This window comes from Schistocerca americana, chromosome 2 (genome assembly GCF_021461395.2).
Source record: "Schistocerca americana isolate TAMUIC-IGC-003095 chromosome 2, iqSchAmer2.1, whole genome shotgun sequence".
NCBI lineage: Eukaryota > Metazoa > Arthropoda > Insecta > Orthoptera > Acrididae > Schistocerca > Schistocerca americana.
The window spans coordinates 691,808,106-691,829,260 of NC_060120.1; the positions used below are offsets into that span (position 1 = coordinate 691,808,106).

The window sequence follows — 21,155 nt, forward strand, 5'->3', positions numbered from 1 at the left end:
ATGACATCAGTTAACGTTCATCGTTGATCCGTTCACTCAGTTTTTTTAATATAGAGGTCAGCTAATTCTCCGACCGAGCACGCTGAGCTACCGTGCCGGCAACCACTAGACCATCCCGACACAGTGGCCTGTGCGACTGCAGACCCAAATTCTCAACTTATCCACACATTACTAATGTATTGCCACTTGTCCATTTTCTTCATTACTCGCGGCGATCCTCCGATTGCCGTAAGAGTTCGAGCCTGGTGAGCACCTGCACTGAAGAGACCACGGGCCGTCTCGCCTTATGTCTAGTAAGCAGGAGACCCGGATTCGAATCACAGACATCACATATATGTACATGTAATAACAATTCTGTGTTTTTCTTTAAGAACTCGAAAACCGCACCCTCCAGCAAAAACATGTTGCAGTACAAAATTAAACTACATTAAATTTCCTACAAAAAAAGTCCCTCATACTTCCTCTGGGACTAATAATTTGTGCGAGGAGAGGGAGAATAGCGAAAATCTCCCGCGACGCGCGTGCGCTGTACCTTAAGTAGTTTTTGTTGGCCAGTTTGGAGTAGTTCCCAACTTGATCGACCGCAAGTGTCCTGTAGCAAATTGTTCGTGTCCACTTCCTCTACACTATAGTGGTATAGTGTTAACATTAGCAATGTTTGAATAATACAAAAAAATCAGTAACACTGTACATTAAATGTTTTCTGTCTCGGGAATCATTTGGAGTAGGGCACATTTAGAATCAAAATAATACTATCACCCTCGAAGTATGTGTCTTTCCTCCTGACTCACCCTGTAAGTGCAGAATGGGCTGTCGTATTTGCAGGAACCCATTCCACGTCTCTAACAATATCAGAAGGCGAGGTTCTTTATTTGAATCTTTAAACATTTGCACGAATTTATTGGCATTATACTATGACATGTTAACGTTCCTTATCGTCAGGAGTGTATAAAAGTGTAAAGCTTTATACTTCAAAATTTCATGATGTTACCGATGAAAGATAGAAAGGCCAAAAATGCAGGGAATTCTTAGTTAAGAAATTTAATTGATCATTTACTGACTGTTTTGTCAAGTTAATCAGATATGTAAAACTAGTGTATTTTTTTCTTATACTCTCGCGTAACCAGCGAGGAATTTGACAAGACACCACAGTATCAGAGTACCCCCTAACGCAATGTCTGTGGAAATATAAATAATTAACAAGGGATGAAAGAGAAACACAGTGGATCTCATTAAGTTATTTATTACAAAATATATCACAAAGTGTCAGTTCTAAAAGCGAGTAAATCCGATATCCACTGTGCAGCGTAACTGCACCAGCCCTTAACTTGCTGATAATTGGCTTGGAAGTAATATCTGTTTATATTGTTTTTGCGTATAACTTCCAGGATTTTTAACGAAGACTTGTAGCTTTTTCAGTATCGCCCTTGGGACCGAAATTATTTGTGAGCTTGACAGACTTTCTTCTTCATCTTTCTTTTTTTATTTCAAGCCGTTTGGTATCGCTATTTTGCTAGGAGCTGATGCTATTACATAGCACGACGCAGAACTACTCTAACACTAGACGTTTATGACACACTGTGTCTGTAGATACTTTATTAAAGCTATATAAAATTATATGTATATATATATAAATAATATTATGTACAGATGATACACATAAATACCCTATCGGTGGATAGATAACATTATTGTCTTCGAGGAATATACTAATGCAGGCAACAACATTTATCTTCTAGATACAAGTGCTCAACAAATTCATTTCACAACACACTACGCTTCGTCGCTGCACACCATTGTCTAAACACAGCCTTGCTAGTGGTTATGATAAAGGCAGTTATTGTAGCTCCTTACTCTAGGCCACAGCTTTAACCAGGCAGTAGTGCTTTAATATTATGCACAAAATAATCTAAGCAATAACAATTGAAGTCTACAAAAAATTCTGTCATCATGGAAGGCGTTTTACTGCCCGCAATTATTATGTAGTCTGAAGCAGAATGGATTACGAAAGACTGTCTCAGCATTTTGCACATGGCTGGTCCCAAAAATTGTGCCAAGGACACATTTTGACCCTGGGTTTGCGTCAGCCCTGCTTTAGTCCCTGGACACAGCTGACGTACGCCTGTGCGGTACAGGCAAGAAGGGTCATAGGTTCTGGGTTTGGGTTGAATCCCAGAGTACAGTAGGGATTCGGAGAAATCGAGGATCTTAGTGGTCTCTTGATATATGAGCGGGCCGGCAGTACAACTGGTGATTCACGCATCAGCAAGATGAAGGTCATGTCGCGCAGATGTGTCCTCTTGCTCAGCTCGCTAAAAGTTACTTTTATTTGTCTGTGGCTGGCTATAAATACGTACCCGCAAAAGTGGTTAAATTGAAACTGTAGTTCTGAGAAATACGACATAAACTGGAGATCACACTGTGTGAAAGATGGAAGTCATAAATGCAGTGCATTTTTTTAGGCGTGATTACTGGGCGTAATAAACCTATCCCATAGGAAGTAATGAACTACCCCCTGTCTCAGTCTGAGCAACTGTTCACTAAACAAGACAAAAGGGGAGCTACAGTTTAACGCACATGAAGCGTTGCCAGTTGTGTAAGCGAACGAATATGCTGAATTAGGTACTTCGCGTAAAATCGAATAAAAGTGAGCACTACGTCAATATGAGTCACTCGAATCCTGCTAATAAGATGCAGAAAAACCGTCGGACCAACTGGGTCTAGGAGCTCGTGTGTATGAAGACCAGCGCAGCCACAAGGACGCAGTTACGACGCCAGAAATTGGCAGTTTGACGTGGAGATTAAAATTCCACGCCGAGACAGAAATTTTTTCGCCTTTAATATCGCCCAGTTAAATACTTTCCAAATGCAAGATGAGAAACGCCTATTGTACTGCAGCTTATACGAGTGAATCAAATTACATCTTTGGGGAGGCACTGTGTGAGTTGGATTATAGACGTTTCATTTCTGGTGAGCAACTTAAAACAGAGACAGAATGGTCAGCATAAGGTTTCTGCATAAGTGACTGAATACTTCATTGAACTGTGCATGACGCAGATCTTAAATTCCCTGTACTTAAGTGCAATCACGGTGTACTTAAGTGCGATTACAGTGCGCGGTATTTACGCTAGAATAATGACGTAGTTAGAAATACAATTTTGTGTTTTTTCTGCAACGAAGTATGCACCAGATACCTGCGTCCAAGAAGCATGTTTTGATCTGTCCTTTGCCATAGTACGAAGTCATGTGACGCTAGAGCCAAGCACGAAGTAAGTGCGTGGTGAAACATTGCTTTCGCAGGGAACCAGCTTCCCTGCAACTCGGCAGTCAGTGCCTCGCTGTGCCAGCCACTTTAGCGTGGACGCCAGAGCGACACGCGGCTGGCTGCAGAGAGTGTGGAGGAACTGTGGTAACCGGGAGGTGGCGGCGGGGGCGGTCAGCCGTAGATCTTGCCCTTGCAGCCGCAGGTGGCGCGGCAGAAGCGGTGCCTGTCGCGTCCGTGCGCCGTGCTGCGGTCGCACAGCCAGTGGTGGTGCGTCGAGTTGAGCTCCGCGCAGTTCCCCCACAGGTCGGCGGAGGGGCACGCGTTCGTGCAGAGCTTGCCCAGCCGGCAGTGGCCCGGGCAGCGGTCGCAGGCGCGGCCCCACTCGTACGGCGTCCCCAGCTTCTCCATCATGTTGCCCCTGAAACAGCACACGGGGGCTGCCTCCTCCATGGCTAATAACAGCTTAAAGCTAGGTACCTCTTCAAGGCACCTACGCCTCCCGGTAAGATGCGGCGCACGGCCTGGATGGAAGGATCTTAATTGTGGTCCCTCCATTTTGAGCCCAAACCGACGGATACCTATGGTAGACCGGGGAAAACCACCGTTCAGGCTGTGTTGCTGGCGGGGCCGGAAGGTGCTAACTGCCACACCACGTATCATTATAAGTCTCATTGGCTCAGCATGAATTGTTTGTACAACCGACCTACACAGCCTATACCTCAACCTCCACTACACTAATAACTTCTGATCTGAAGCTTAAAGTTAGGCACCTCTTCGAGGGACCTACGCCTCCTTGTAAGAGGCGGCGCACGGCCTGGATGGAAGGATCTTAATTGTGGTTCCTCTCTTTTGAGCCCAACCCGACGGGTACCTATGGTAGATCGGGGAAAACCACCGTTCAGGTCGTGTTGTCGGCGGGGCTGGGAGGTGCTTGCGCCTGATGTACTCTACTAGGAGCCTTGTAGGCTCAACACAAACTGTTAGCGTCATTACCTTTATTACTATTACCACAAGAACCCTTTCATTAGCAACTTTGAGCCAAGCACAAAATCATTTACCTCTCTATTCTATATCGTAAATAGTTTAGCACGCTGGACATGGAGGTCTTAGTCTTAGTTTCTAGCTTTAACGTACCCTAATATCTTCTAGTTAAGTTAGTTTTTAGGATGGTAGATGTTAAAGGCATGGTGAGCGATGGCTAGCGTCTTGAGGGTCATTCCAAGACCCGGGCCGCCGCCCACAACCAGGTGACGGGCAATATTATACCTATCTCTTCCTTCCTTCTTTCTAAATATTTAATTTCGTTTTGTTTATTAATATCTCACTTGATTTATTATTACTTATAAGCTTTTCTAATGCTGCACAAAAAAAGATATCAAATGGATGTAAACAAATAGAGCCCGCCTCCACGTGGCGGGACACGGGCAACGGTGTGAGTGGGGACGGGAGCCGGGGTGGTGTTACTTTCAGTCACACCGGACCCGGACCCAGTCACAGAGGCTAAGTGGCAACATACGACCCACCATAAGAAATTAGACGGTGGGTCATAAAAAATAAGCAGCTAGTGAAAAAAAAAGTGAAAAAGTGTCACGACGCAATGACAGGCGCAGCAGGCAAACGTACTCCTGACGGTCAACATGTGAACGCCCCAACATGGATTCCGGAAACAGCGATCGAGTGAGACCCAACCCGCTTTATTTGTTCATGAGACCCAGAAAATATTAGATACAGGCTCCCAGGTAGATGCCATTTTCCTTGACTTCCGGAAGGCGTTCGATACAGTTCCGCACTGTCGCCTTATAAAGTAAGAGCCTACGGAATATCAGACCAGCTGTGTGGCTGGATTGAAGAGTTTTTAGCAAACAGAACACACCATGTTGTTCTCAATGGAGAGAAGTCTACAGACGTTAAAGTAACCTCTGGCGTGCCACATGGGATTGTTATGGGACCATTGCTTTTCACAATATACCGGGTGATCAAAAGGTCAGAATAAATTTGAAAACTTAATAAACCACGGAATAATGTAGATAGAGAGGTAAACATTGACACACATGTTTGGAATGACATGGGATTTTATTAGTACAAAAAAAAAGTATTGCTAGACGCGTGAAAGATCTCTTGCGCGCGTCGTTTGGTGATGATCGTGTGCTCAGTCACCATTTTCATCATGCTTGGCCTCCCAGGTCCACAGACCTCAGTCCGTGCGATTTTTGGCTTTGGGGTTACCTGAAGTCGCAAGTGTATCGTAATCGACCGACATCTCTAGGGATGCTGAAAGACAACATCCGACACCAATGCCTCACCATAACTCCGGACATGCTTTACAGGGCTGTTCACAACATTATTCCTCGACTACAGCTATTGTTGAGGAATGATGGTGGACATATTGAGTATTTCCTGTAAAGAACATCATCTTTGCTTTGTCTTACTTTGTTATGCTAATTATTGCTATTCTGATCAGATGAAGCGCCATCTGTCGGACATTTTTTGAACTTTGTATTTTTTTGGTACTAATAAAACCCCATGTCATTCCAAGCATGTGTGTCAATTTGTACCTCTCTATCTACATTATTCCGTGATTTATTCAGTTTTCAACTTTATACTGACTTCTTGGCCACCCGGTATATAAATGACCTAGAAGATAGTGTCGGAAGTACCATGCGGCTTTTCGCGGATGATGCTGTAGTATACAGAGAAGTTGCAGCATTAGAAAATTGCAGCGAAATGCAGGAAGATCTGCAGCGGATAGGCACTTGGTGCAGGGAGTGGCAACTGACCCTTAACACGGACAAATGTAATGTATTGTGAATACATAGAAAGAAGGATCCTTTATTGTATGATTATATGATAGCGAAACAAACACTGGTAGCAGTTGCTTCTGTAAAAAATCTGGGAGAATGCGAACGGAACGATTTGAAGTGAAATGATCATACAAAATTAATTGTTGGTAAGGCGGGTGCCAGGTTGAGGTTCATTGGGAGAGTCCTTAGAAAATGTAGTCCATCATCAAAGGAAGTGGCTTACAAAAAACTCGTTCGACCTATACTTGAGTATTGCTCATCAGTGTGGGATCCATACCAAGTCGGGTTGACGGAGGAGATAGAGAAGATCCAAAGAAGAGCGGCGCGTTTCGTCACAGGGCTATTTGGTAAGCGTGATAGCGTTACGGAGATGTTTAGCAAACTCAAGTGGCAGACTCTGCAAGAGAGGCGCTCTGCATCGCGATGTAGCTTGCTGGCCAGGTTTCGAGAGGGTGCGTTTCTGGATGAAACCTCCCGAGGAGATCACGAATGTAAAATTAGAGAGATTCGAGCACACACGGAGGCTTGCCGGCAGTCGTTCTTCCAGCGAACCATACGCGACTGGAACAGGAAAGGGAGGTAATGACAGTGGCACGTAAAGTGCCCTCCGCCACACACCGTTGGGTGGCTTGCGGAGTATAAATGTAGATGTAGATGCAGAAATGTACAGTATGTGCTATGCTGTTGTTAGGAGAGTCAGAATCTGTAACACGTGTTCAGCGTGGAACAAGAAGAGAATGGAACGTGACCTCACCCCCCCCCCCCCCCCTCCTCCTCCCTGCCCACCCCACTCGTAAATCAGTGGGACAGAACTCATCGGGAAACCGGAAGACTGATTTCAAATTCTGGAAAACATCCTAAACGGATACGACAGTGTAACGTGTGCGAGAAGCATTCAGTAGAAGCCCATGTAAATCCAAGACCAGCTAGCAGGGAACAGCTGTCCCACATTCGATGGTGCACGACGTTGTGCCGCGTGCTTATGAACTCCAGCTTTCGTATCACATTAAGCCTGAGGATCTTCGCAGACGATGTCATTTTGCTGCTGAAATGTTGCATAGTATAGACGAAAACAACAGCTACCTCAATGCAGTGCTGTTCAATGATGAATCAATCTTCTACATGTGGCAAGGTTAACCGACACAACTGTCGAATATGGGGAAGTGCGATTACAAGAGAACTGGTTGAGTACGAAAGGGAAAGACCGAAAGTTAATGCATGGTCGGGATTAGGTAAATATGGTGTAATTGATCTATTATTTAGGGAGTCTACAGTGACAGGGCACACCTATCTCAACATGTTGGCGAACTATACGGTTCCACAGATGTCTCATTTTCCTGCAGGATGGTGCTCCGCTCCTCTATCGTCGGTATGTTACCACATTTCTCCACGACACGTTCTCCGAGCGTTAGCCTGGAAGCGGGAGTCCGATTCCCTGGCCCCCTCAGTCTTCCGGTCTGACTGCTGGGTTTCAGTGCGTGGGGTTTTATCAAGGACATTGTTTACAAAAGAATGGTTCGATATCTAGTAAATACGAGACAACGAATTTACCTCGCAGTAGAGGTCATAACATCTGTTAATCTTAGGTATATATGGCGAGAAGTGGAGTACAGTTTCGAAATCTGTCGAGCAACAAACAATGCCCACACTAAACTGTACGAACATTCATAGAAATATTTGATCTCCTGTGTTCAATACTGTACAAATAAATCTATAAACCTTAATAGGTACCGAAATATTAATAAAAGTTTTTATGTACCTCTAGCCCAGACACCCTGCGCGGTTGTAGATGAGTCCTGACAATCACCCCACATGTACACATTTGTCCCTTCCTATGCCAATGTTGCCTCCATAATGTGATGTAATCCAGCATAATGCACATTAAGAACTCTCTGATACCACGGATTATCTATAACTTCCCTTGTAAGACAAAAACCTCTGATATCTACTGACGTGTAAATGTCAAATTCTGTGCATTTTTGCTTATATACATGATGAATAGAAACATCACTGCAACTTTGTAAAGCTACTTACTACATTTCCACCATTTTTTTTTAAAAAAAGTTATGTGAATAATATATATCAGTTAATTTAAGTACTTTCGTTTTGCCAGTGATGTACTTAAATAATTAGATTCTTTGGTTACAGGTGTAAACTCTCAGTTCTTTCTCGCTTGATGGGAAGAGTTGGTATAAGAAAGAGTCTTGTGCAGTCAGTTGAAAGGGTCGGACACGTTTTGTGCAGACGCAGCGAATAGTTGGAATTTTGTAGGTCATGTGAGCAGATGCAAATCATGTTAATGTGGAACTTGTACAATTATTGCGAACCAGTCGTATGAGTATTTTAAAATACATATGCAAGAAGGTATGAGCTATTATTATTTCACAGCTAAAGTGACAGACCACTACACTCTTGGAAAGTTTTAAATTTCTTCGCACAGAAAAATCTCGAGACAATCACACCCCGAAAAAGAAGGCAATGGAGGCAGCACAAAAACCAGCAAAGTACGACATTAAAACTTTTAAATGTAGACATGTTCACTTTTGAAAATTACAGAAACTGACTTATGCTAGTGCTTTCCTGTCTCAGTGGGGGTTTGACTTTTGCTAAAAGTGTCATGTTACAACATCCACTACACGAAAGTTTCTATAGTCCCCTCCAGTATCAAACGCTGTGCACCCAGCCTAGACTGTAAAAAAAGGGAGGAGCATCGAATACTGATGTCAGGACCGTGGGAAGGCAAACTGAGGGGATAATCCGCGCGTGTAAAAGGGATTCACGCTGACACTTTAGTACGTCAGGGAGTAATTTTAAGAAAGACATTGAAGGATTTCAGAGGCGTGTGGCTAAGATTTATTACATGTAGCGTTGATCAATCAACGACTATTACTGTAACATTATGCGAACTCAGATGGGAAACACTGAAGCGAAGAAACACTAATGAGGAAGTTTAGAGAAGCAGGATTCGTGACGGACTGCAGAACGACCCTACTGCCACCAAAGACATCTCGCATAAGCGTGCGAAGGAGAGAGAAATCAGGACTCATACGAAAGCATACAAACGGAGGAGTCACATTAATGTGATCACCCCCTATGTTCACTGTCAACGTGCAATAAACACTCACAGACGGCAGGTGGCACCACTAGCAGTGGAGGGTATATAAAATGTATCGAGGCAACGCGGAAAACAATACAGTCGTTGTCGGGATGAGGAAGCGGAGCGATTTACGTGAGATCCAAAAGCGCATGATCAATGGCATCCGGCCAAGAGTGGAAGAATTTCCGAAACGGCTAAGTTTGTAAACTGTTTATGGGCCGCCGTAGTTAACGTATACTGTACATGTAGAAATGGCGCTATCCAAAACCAGTACCGTGGCAACTGTAGCACACCATGGGCCATAGATGACAGACATAAAAGGCGGATGCAGAATTGTGTACGGGCGAATAGACGGACAACTGTTAAGCAACTGACTGCCCAGGTGAACCAAGAGGCTACCAAAAGTGTCTCCTCAACGACCGTTCAGAGAACACTGCTGCGTATGGAGTTATGCAGCAGGTGCCCAGTTCATGCGCACCCACGCTGACTGCTGTTCATCGGCGACAAAGGCTGGAAATTGCACACCAGTAACGCAACTGGACGTCCACTGAGTGGCGACAGGTGGCCTTTTCAGATGAATCCTGTCTTACGCTCCATCGAGCAGATGGCCGTTGGCATGTACAGCGTGAAATGCATGAATGCAAACTCACATGCCAGAGGAGGGAGTATTATGGTCTAAGGGATGTTTTTATAGTATTCCCTGGGTGATCTCGTCATTCTGCAAGTGACAATGGATCAACACAAGTATTCATGTATTCTTGGGGACGAAGTTCGCACCAACATATAGTTTGTTTTTACTTGGCACAATGGCATCTACCAGCAGGACAATGCAATGTGTCACTCTGTCATATATTGACGACTTAATGACTTTACGTTGTTACGCTTAAGGCTGTTGGAAGCCATCAAGGGCACTCCAAGATAGGAAATCAGAGACACAACGCAGAGAGCAGGCAAAAGTGGTAGCGTTTACGTTACCGGAGCTAAATAGTAACACTCGAGCACTGCAAATTGCAGACGCTCTGGGCAGCTGTCCCAGTGGAGAAGTTACTTCAGAGGAGTAACTAGTAAGTCGATCTACCTCTTAGATGCTGTTGTAAGGCGCCACAGTAGAATACGACCACGAAAAGACACGTCTTAGCAGAGACAGCAAGCTTGTTACCTGCTCCTGAGAATTGCGACGATAGTGGGTTTACGGTGGTTATAGTGATACTACAGCAGCCCCACTCACAAAAGGACAGAGGGCGGGGCCAACACAGCTGTTGCTGGCCATAATAGGAATGGCGGTGATGTGTAGCTTTCAGCTGAACGCTATTGATACCAAACTTGGAGTTTGTTATAACAAACGACAGAAGAGTCCCTACCTACCGAGTGGGACTTGGGGAGGGATCTGAATGTGGTTGGCCAGAGACACCCTGGAGGAGCAGAGCGACTCGCCAGACTGGCCAAAGCATGTTAACTGCCGGTGGATTGGTGGGTTGACTATGGGAAGGGAGAAATAGGGCGCCGCCACAATTCTTTAAAAACACATGTTTTTGTATTCAGAGGGAGTTCTCAGTCAGATCGCTGGACCGCCGACTCCGTGTCGTTCGTGGCCAGCCTCGGCAAGCTCCGACATGTCTGTTTTTCTTACTTGCAATGGTGCTATTGAGTTTGTACTTACCATGCTGCTGGTGTTCGCTATTTCTGTTAGAGCTCACCCAGTAGATTCAGACGCTGACTTCTGTTGTGCAACCAGTCGTCTCCTTTGCTTTTTCTAATGTTCAGAATTAGCCTTCAGTGTAGTAGTTAGTCTGCTCGCTAACAAATAGTGCTCTTGCTGCAAGAATCCTGTCGAGTCTCAGAACCCGAGTCTCTCGTAGGTACCGTGTGACAGTAGTTGGCGCTGATCCAAGTAATCAACCTGTCTTCTCTGGGGATTTGTCTTTCCGCATTGTTCCTCACTGCTCGGAAATTGCAGTCGGACCTCAAACCCCCTGTCTTCCGTCTATCCTGTGTTAGGACACGACAATACAGCTCACAGTATATGTGTGTGCTTTGAAGAACAGCAGGATGAGTTTACCATACTCCCCCGCTACCAAACTTCACGGATTTACAATCAAACGAAAATCTGTGGGACCACCTCGATCGGGCAATTCGCGCCATGGTTCCCCAATCGAGAAACCTAGCATAGCTGCCAGCAGCAAGGCTCTACATGACTTTCAGAACCTTCCAGAGCCTGACTGACTCTCTTCCTGCGTTGCTTGCAGTGATCGGCGCTGTTGATGGGTGGTCACGTTAATGTGACTGGGTAGTGTGTGTTATAGATAGTCGTTTTTCCCTCGCTCCATTTGCTGTCAGAACGGGTAAAGGAGTGGCTAGCAGTGATTACACTCCTCCTCGCCCCCCCCCCCCCAACCCCTGCATGGACCATATGGTGTCTTGAAGAGAATGTATGTAGATGTAGAGGTAGATGGTGAGAGTGGGATAAGTTGATGTAATATTGTGCCAAGAAGATGCAACAGTCCGATATCACACCCGACAGCTGTTTTGGCGACCCTGTTGCACGAGAAACTTGCAACACTGCTGTTGGTTCTAAATTGATGGAAAACCTCCCGAATGCAGGGCAGTGTGTCACTAATGCGCCGTTGTTGAAGGTTTGGCGTCACATAACTCATTAACACCAACGATTTATTTATGTTCTGACACGACAGCAAAACATCTCTGTGATGGATCGATATGACAGCTTCTCCTACGCTGATAACTTTGCAAACAAACCTTGTTCCTGTCTCTGGTACAGTCATCGCAACGTGCTGTTTTTTCCTCCCTTCTTTTTGCAACTCTTGCACAACGCTGCAGAGAGACGACAGCGACATCGATACGCAATTAATTACTTCACCGCTAAAGAGCGATGGAGTATACTGTGAAGAGACTGTAGTCTCAACCGTCTTCATCACCGCTGCAGAAAGGAAATGGAGTGCAGCGCGCAACTAAAACAAAATGCAATTTACACGAGTAGCTTTCACACGAGGAAGGTGTTGACATTTTGTGTGAAAATTCCGTTTTGAGGTAGACACAAAATTTTCTGTCACTTTAATCTTATTTGACACTGTAAGTACAACAATGGCGAAAACTTCCTTATTCGCTTCCTGATCTACACCTACACATACACTCTTGCTACTTTGTGAAGTGCATGGTTGAGCATACTTAGCATTGTACCACATGCTAGGGTGTCTACCTGGCGTATGGAACGCTGGAAGAGCGACTGCTGAAATGCTATGTGTACACTGTAATTAGTTCCTGTCTTCACGGTCCTACGAAAGCGGTACGTAAACGGCTGAAGTATATTTCTACATTCTGCTAATGTTGGTTCTTGACACATAGTAAGTTGGTTTTCGCGGGACAACTGGCACTTCTAGTGCAGGTTTTTCAAAATCTCCCTGTCGGTTCCTCAAGAGTCAAACAAATCTGTGAGCAGAATGAAATTTTCACTCTGCAGTGGAGTGTGCGCTGATATGAAACTTCCTGGCAGATTAAAACTGTGTGCCGGACCGAGACTCGAACTCGGGACCTTTGCCTTTCGCGGGCAAGCGCTCCACCGACTGAGCTACCCAAGCACGACTCACAACCCGCCCTCACAGCTTCAGCTCTGCCAGTACCTCGTCTCCTACCTTCCAAACCTCACAGACGCTCTTCTGCAAAAAAGTTCCGAGTTCGAGTCTCTGTCCGACACACAGTTTTAATCTGCCAGGAAGTTACAAATCTGTGAGCGTTTAGAGAGCCTCTCTTCGAATATTTTCAATATTCTCTGTTAGTGCTACTTGGCATGGACCCCACACACGGCAGCAATACTCTAAGCAGTGGCACAAAACTGCTTGATAAGCAGTCTCCTTTGTAGATTGATTGCATTTTTCAAGTATCTTAGCAACGAGCCAATGTTTCCTAGTTGCTTTACCTATGACCGAGACTATATACTCAATCGATTCCATATTTATACAAGTTATTACACCTAGCTAATCTCAGTTGTCACTTATTTATATTGTACTGATGTGATACTTCTTTTCTTCATTTTGTAAAGAGTAAATTTTTTTATTTCTGTAAATTTCAAGCGAGAAGTCCATTACTGATTGACGAAACAGGATATGTGCGTGACAAAAGTATGATCGTCAGGAATCGTCATCGCGATTGATAGCCACACAAGGGATCTGGATTGTATTCGCAGCAGTTCAGAACTATTTTTTCGTTATTTAAAATAAATATACCATCCTTAATGTGCTCACGTTGCGACTGGTAGTTCTAGCAAGACTTAATATAAATCAGGACGCATTCATAGGATTTGTCGATCTAGAAAATGCGCTTGACAATGTAAAATGGAGCAAGATGTTAGAAGTTCCGAGAAAATTAGGAGTAAGTTTTAGACAGAACGGGTAATACTAAATACGTTCATCAGCCAACAGGATAAAATAGAAATGGAGGATCAAGAACGAAGTGATCACATTAGAAGGTGTATAAAACAGGTATCCAGTCTCACTCCAACTGTTCAGTCCATACATCTAACATCAAACCAGTAGGTGGAATGAAAAAGTAACACCAACTGACAGAAAAAACACGTTCCAATTGCAAGAGTGGGAACTATGAAATGGTCCTTTTCAATTCTCAAACATTTCAAAAGATAGCCATTGTGATAGAACAGCTACAGTTGCAGCAGCTCTACATTGGTATCAGTAGTGCTCAAGCATTGTTACAAAAGTCACATGAAACCCTTCCTCGCGTGAAATGTTCACAGTGCCCTCTTGGGATAGAACTACTCGTTTCATTGTTTCTGCTCTGAAATAGGAGGGCGTGACGTGAGGATACGGAGCGATGTACCAGTTCTGTAGTTCCATTGCTCTCTCGTCCTAAAGGCTCTAGAATTCCTTTTGGGCTGGAACTACAAGAGAATTTAGCACACATGCCTCCGTCTCAGGCGTGCGAACTGAGCGAGGTCGTGAGCTGTTTACCTTATGGAGCGCTACAAAAGCTGTACCCCAAAGTCGCTGTAAAAGCTGACCAGTTAACTTATCATTTGGTACTCCGTGGAACTTTCAGATTAGAGTGTAGTGGCTCGCAAGCTATTTCCATTCGATAAACATAGCTCAAAATCTTGTGCATTTGTTGAGTGGTAGACTTCCATTACTAACAAGGGATGGAAAAGAGGAATGAAAATGTACTCAACCATTTGTACGTACAAACGGTACAATACGGATATACACAAAAGTGAAATCGACATAAAGGTTTTCTGGGTTTGGTACCGCGTCATAATGTAAAAACTACTGCTGCTATAGAAAAGCCAACGTTTCGGCCACGATTGCAGCTTCCCAGAAGAAGGCCGCTGCAATCGTGGCCGAAACGTTGGATTTTCTATAGCAGCAGTAGTTTTTACATTATGACGTGATACCAAACCCAGAAAACTTTTATGTCGACTGACTCTGGCCGCGGAAGCCTACGCAATTACAGAAGTGAAGTCATTTGTGTAAGTAGATAAGGCACCACATTTTGGATCAGATAATGTATAGCTGCAACATTCGGGCTTTATGTACGGCATATCTTCAGATGGGACAATCCATCTCGTGATTTTTGGTCGTTCAGTTAATAAACTGCAGCAGTGTAAGCGTACCCTGCGGTCTGGAGCCAAGTTCCCTCGCAAACGGACATACTTTGGACATTGTGCCGCTGACATTACGAAGTTCTGCCGGCCGGAGTGGCCGAGCGGTTCTAGGCCTTACAGTATGGAACCACGCGATCGCTACGGTCGCAGGTTCGAATCCTGCCTAGGGGAAGGATGTGTGTGATGTCCTTAGGTTAGTTAGGTTTAAGTAGTTCTAAGTTCTAGGGGACTGATGACCTCAGTAGTTAAGTCCCATAGTGCTCAGAGCCATTTGAACCATTACGAAGTTCTGGTATTGATCATGCGTGCGCTTTCATGTTATCGGTGGATTTCTGGAGACTAGCAGAGGTAAGCAGAATTTTGGAGAACGACGTTAGATGGAATATTAATGAATATAAAATGTGGAATAAACATAGATAATAGAAAAGCAGGGAAATTGACTGAAGAAAGAATATCAACCGGAACCCAGAATAAGAAATGAAAATAGTGAGTTCTTATGGAAGTTTAAACTAGGTTAAGTGTTTGGACTCTACAGTCGTCGGCGGGAGATGAGTAACAGTAGTACCCTATAGGCATCTACAATGTTTCATATAAATTTTCGTGGGAATATTAAAGGCTAACACGAACAACAGTGAAAATATTATTCTAACGATAGTGACGAGTTAGAGTACGAAGTGGAATAGGCAGGGTTGAAATGTTTGTACAGTAAACAGTGACTGTATTTATCTACTTTGATCGTTTGAATTACTGAGTATAAACCACCCACACTGTATAATCCATTTGTAATGGGTTGGGTTGGTGTTAAGTTCGTATGGGACCAAACTGCTGAGGTCATCGGTCCCTAGGCTTCCACTCTACTTAATTTAACTCAAACTAACTTACGCTAAGGTCAACACCCACACCTATGCCCGAGGGAGGACTCGAACCTCCGACGGAGGAGCCGCGCGAGCAGTGGCTAGGCGCCTGAGAGCGTGCGGCTGCCCTGCGCGGCCCATTTGAAATCAAATGGATGATAACCAAGCTATATTTATGTCAGACCGTGACCTCGGGTGGGTGCCAGGCACGTGGAGTGGGTACTAAGTGAGTTCCTTCCCATCCTCTCCCTAACTAAATAATTTCCGGTTGCTTTTAACTAAATTTGTGATTGATAGCACCGACTGAAACCGAACGCGAGATCATACAGCACCCTTTGTGTGCATACACGGTGTAGCAGATAAAGTGTTTTTCTCTGCAACTCCCAAAATAATGAAACTGATAGAACTTTCATTTAATTTGAACTGTACACGATTGGTATAAATACAAAAGTTACATTACAGAAAAACTATGTTACATTTAAAAATATATAACTCTTTTCATTAACTCTCTGGAATATAACTAAATAAACTATTGGAGGTATGAGTTAAACAACGCTTTCAGTCTCAATTTTTTCGTGTTTCATTAACTACACGATGCATTTCGGAACCTGTGGGTCCATCGTCAGGTGTAATGTGTCTTAATACATCTTTTATTTCTTCTCCTGAATGAGGTGAAACGCATATTGCTGTCACGAAAAGGTTTAATGTTAGGTTACGAATTTCGTAAGTCGAACGCGGAAAATATAAGCAAAATAGTGGAAATTCATAACCTAACATTACACCTTTTCGTGACAGGAATATGCATTTCACCTCATTCAGGAGAAGAAATAAAATATGTATTAAGACAAAGCACACCTGACGATGGACCCACAAGGTCTGCAATGCATCATGTAGTTAATAAAACACTAAGATTTTGTGACTGAACGCGTTGTTTAATTCATACATCCAAGTTTTTGAATACAGTCACGCTTTAAGCTGCAAAAATATAGATAAAATTAAATTAAATAAACTATGTTTGTAACTCTGTTTCTTATGCTAACCTTGCTAAATAAATATTATTTTCACTTATTATTTTATAAATTACGGACAAAAATATCATACTTGAAAGAGCCTCTATATTTAGTGAGTATGTGTAATTTCGAAGCACTTGCTGTGTTTTAGAAGTATAAAACAAAATCCATTTTGCTGATGAGAACCTGCTCTCAGTAGTAGTGTAGACAGTAACAGTATTAATGAAGTGCTTGTACAGCAGTTAGACATACGATGAGGATACAGTGACGCGGCCGGCACTCACATGGGGCAGTAGTTGCAGATGTAGGAGTAGTAGGTGCGGCCGCGCGAGCCGCAGCGCGTGAAGCCGCAGCCCACCTTGTGCGTGGACGCCCACACCATCTGCGTGTAGTGGCCCACCGCGTGCAGGTCGTTGCGCCGAGACCCGTACGTGAAGTTGTCGCGCTCCGCGAACCACATCTTGATGGCGAAGTACCTGCAGCAGGCGGGAGCCAAGACCGTTCTCACTCCGACACTGGCAACGTCCCACAAAAAGCAGGAAATAAGGGGCTCGTTAACAACTACAACTAAAGCTTGTGGGAGATTGTTCTCGATTTTGTGTGATTTAGATGTAGGTATTGCTAGAAATTCCAGGACCGTGTCAAAACCATATCACAATCCAAGACCATACCCGAATCTCTACAGTAGTTTTCTACAGACTAGCCCGGACATACAAATAGAAGCGAGCAGGAGATTACTTAGTTATAGAAAATTTAATAAAACTTTTTTATTTACATACTGAAAAATGGCTACAGCTTACATTTTATGTTTTCATGCTGTATGTTCGTCTGTTATGCTTGTGACGGTTGACGAACGCACTGTACGCTCTAATGACGAAAAGATATTTCTTCACGATATATCAATTTTCAGATTCTTTCATTTTACTTGTACTGTGAAACCACGCTTCTTGCCAAATTTACCCTATAGGTTTTGAGGCGTGGGTGTGCGAGTTTCAAAATATGTGACATAAATGGGCGAAAGTTTTGATAGCGTTGACTTAGATGCTTAAAATTTTTGCACCATCAAAGAACTATAGACCTTAGTATCTGACATAAATTTGAATTTGATACACCAGCGTGTTCAAGACCATAGACCTTAGTTTGTGACATAAATTTCAATTTGATACGCCAAAGTGTTAAAGAGACTGGTGCTAAGCACTATGCGACTTAACTGCTGAGGTCATCAGTCCCCTAAACTTGGAACTACTTAAACCTAACTAACCTAAGGACATCACACACATCCATGCTCGAGGCAGGATTCGAACCTGCGACCGTAGCAGCCACGTGGTTCCGGACTGAAGCGTCTAGAGCCGCTCGGCCACCTCGGCCGGCTTGTTAAACGGAAAAATGGGTATTAACAGAGACGCAGGCAAACAGACAGACTGTCAAAAAGTGTCAAAACATATTTTTCCGTGTCGTATAATTACAAATGAACAATTTTCGGTTTTTTTTACTTGTACTGTGAAACCTTGCTTCATGCGAAATTTCATGATTAGGTCAACGGGAAATATCCTTTAGGTTTTGATGAGTGAGTTGTCGAGTATCAAAATTTGTGACATAAATGGTCGTATCTTTCGACTGCAATCACTTAGAACTTTAAAATTTTTGCACTGCCAAGTGACCAGAGTCCTTAGCATAGTAACACAACGTCACATTTCTTGATATGTCTACCTGTTCGAGAAAAACGGTTCATTTGGATAGACAGGCAGACAGGCCGACGACATGGCAATCCTACAGAGGTTCCGTTTTCACAGATTGAGGCACGAAACTCTAAAAGGTATTCGAGACGAGCACTGTGTCTCCTTAAGGCAGAATCCCTAGTCTGTGTGATATTGTTCACTGCACAACGTCGTGATTTTGTGCGTACATCTTTGCTGTAGACAGGTCTGATGCGTTCTTGGAAAGAGTTCTGACATAAGGAAACTGATACAATGAATCGGTCTGTATTAGGCCCGCACGTCAGTGAATCAGCAAGCGCGTGCCGCCTGTTAGCAACATGTGCAGGCACTGTTCTTTAGCGTCATTTGCACGTAGCCTCGATAAGTAATTTTTTTATAGTAACCCATCTTATACTCCTATCATTGTTTTAAATGTAAATCCTAAAGTTTTGTTTCTTATTATTGTACCAGGAAATACAAATAGGAGAGTAAAGATCTGTGGGAAAGCTGTGATCAGTAATGTTGGCAATCTGCTGTCCAAGAGGGTGAGGCCAAGAGCGTGAGGTGTAGTTCGGAGATACAACAAAGAGCTCGATTTATTCTTAGAACATCATTACGCCTAACTTCATGTCCCTTCCACCTACTTTTCATATTCATTATGTTCACATTTATATATCGCACTCAAAGCCTTTTCCCTGATCCATTAATTTCATTTTCCATCTCTCGAATAATTCCTAACATGCACTCTCCACTGAGTAGCCTTGTTTTCGAACGGACTTCACATTAGTCGTTCCTGTCTCACTGAAATAAATATAAATCTTTAACACACAATCACTGCAAACTTTTGTTTTAGATACATCTGAACCTCAGATTTTAAAATTACGCTTAATTTACAAAAAGCAGTGTACGTCAATTTCACCAATGTCTCTGTAGACATTTTCTTCAAGTAACATAAATAAAAAAAGCTCATTAGTGGTTTATCTCATTTCATTGTTATTATGTATAACTTTCTTTTCGATGTGTTCGTAATACTTTATTTTAATTATCATAATTGATTTTCAAGCATATTTCAAAAATTGCTCTGTTAAGTTCTTTTTCTAATTGTTCATCTGCATTATAGATAAATAATGCAGTATCACCAGGAAAAGGAAGACTGACCAGATATGTCCCATTGAAATATACTGTTCCTTAGGTTTTCCAGTATGAGGGTGTGGAAACATCTTCTGCGTATACTGAGAGTAATTTTGGTTGTATAAAACCAGTTTTCTTGATTCCTGTTCCAGTTTAGAATTTCCAACAATCCTCATTCAGTCGAAGTCTTATTCAAGTTGTAGTATTCATGTGTTACTAACATGGAAAAGTTAAGAGTTAATGTTCTGTCGATGACTGTACAGTGATGAGGAATCAAATCGAGCGTGCCTTTTTAAGGGAATCCCCACGCCATTCGCATTAATCGGCTCAAGAGATCTAAATGGGGTTCGTCAGGCGGGTATTTGAACTTCCCCCTTAAGAAAGGCGAGTCCAGAGCCTCGATTACAGTGCTACATCACTCAGTTTGTAGACAGCAGAGTTCTTCATATGCTCTGCCCATTTATTTTTATTTGCTCCTTAAGCATTATTTCACAGCTTTTATTTTGTTAATCCACAACTTGAGATAGATGTTATATGGCTAGTGAATTCTATTCAGCAGCTCTAGAAGCCTTTCTGTGTTTCATTTATAAGGGCTATTTATGTTCATCTACTTCTTGTTTCCATTGAGCATATTTTACTCATTTCATTTTCAAATATTGACGTACTGTATCTCCAGAGATTGCCATCACATCTTCTGCTCCCAATAATTTAATGTCACCTGATACCAAATAACTTTTATTGTCTCCTAGTCACTAATTTCGGCGTCATTTTCTATCATACTATATTTTAAACATATGAAACATGTGTACTCCACTACGGATATCTGTAATCATGATTTTGTTCTTCAGGGAATCAGTTATGATTCGACAAAGCTCAATTTGTTGCGTTTCTTCCTTTAAATGAACGCTAACTTAGGTTAGTGCGATGATACCACTCACGAAACAGTCTGTTCATATCCTAGAAGTGATTACTGTCACAGCCACTTACATAACAAACCTGTTCTAATAACAAATAATGTGATTACTCGATTTTTTTGTATAAACTGTACCCCTGCCTTCAGGCAGTAACAAATATTTCGCAATGATGGTACAACACAGACACCTAGTGAAGAATAGTTTTTAATGTGTAAAAACAACCATAATATTCGCATTTCGATAACTGATCCTGTCCGAGAGTCTCTCAGGAAACAATACCATACGATCTCACTATTTTTCTTAGTTAGCCCTAAGCTTCGTTTGTTATGTCAAGGAGAGGACGGACTGGAGGAATGTGGTTCTCGCACACTCTGCCTTAAGTAGTTTTCGATTACAGCCTGTCATCCTACGGGGTACGTTAAGCACTTTACGATGTATACTGACGAAGCGAGTACAAGGAAAGAAAAGTTTTCTTAAAGATAGCCGCCTAGGCAAGCACCCTTCAGACTTGTAGAGGAATAATGGAAACCTATTTAAACAGTTTATTGACTTCCACAGCTTACAACTGGACAAAACGACTGTTTCCCGTTCGCTGAGTCTCCAGTAGGAGACACGTGCACACCGCTGGCTTCGTGACAGCCGCGGAGCTATAAATCCCCGGCACTCCCAGTTAACGTCGCTATGGGCGACACTGGACATGTTTCCCGAACAGGCGCTGACTTCACCACTCCAGATGCCAAACCTCAATTTGAGCTCATCAAAA

The 21,155-nt window shown here is 43.1% G+C and overlaps 1 protein-coding gene across 1 annotated transcript in view; it reads right to left on the reverse strand.

The window, feature by feature from the left end:
• Positions 1 to 1,227: 1,227 nt before the first annotated feature.
• LOC124593670 (cysteine-rich secretory protein 2-like) overlaps positions 1,228 to 21,155 on the reverse strand; it is a 246,026-nt gene continuing 226,098 nt past the window's right edge. The window contains exons 6-7 of the mRNA XM_047131956.1: positions 16,935 to 17,126; positions 1,228 to 3,683 (exon numbers count right to left, since the gene is read on the reverse strand). Coding sequence (XP_046987912.1) covers positions 3,437 to 3,683; positions 16,935 to 17,126 — 439 coding nt within the window. The 3' untranslated portion in view covers positions 1,228 to 3,436. The remainder of the gene's footprint in view (positions 3,684 to 16,934; positions 17,127 to 21,155) is intronic.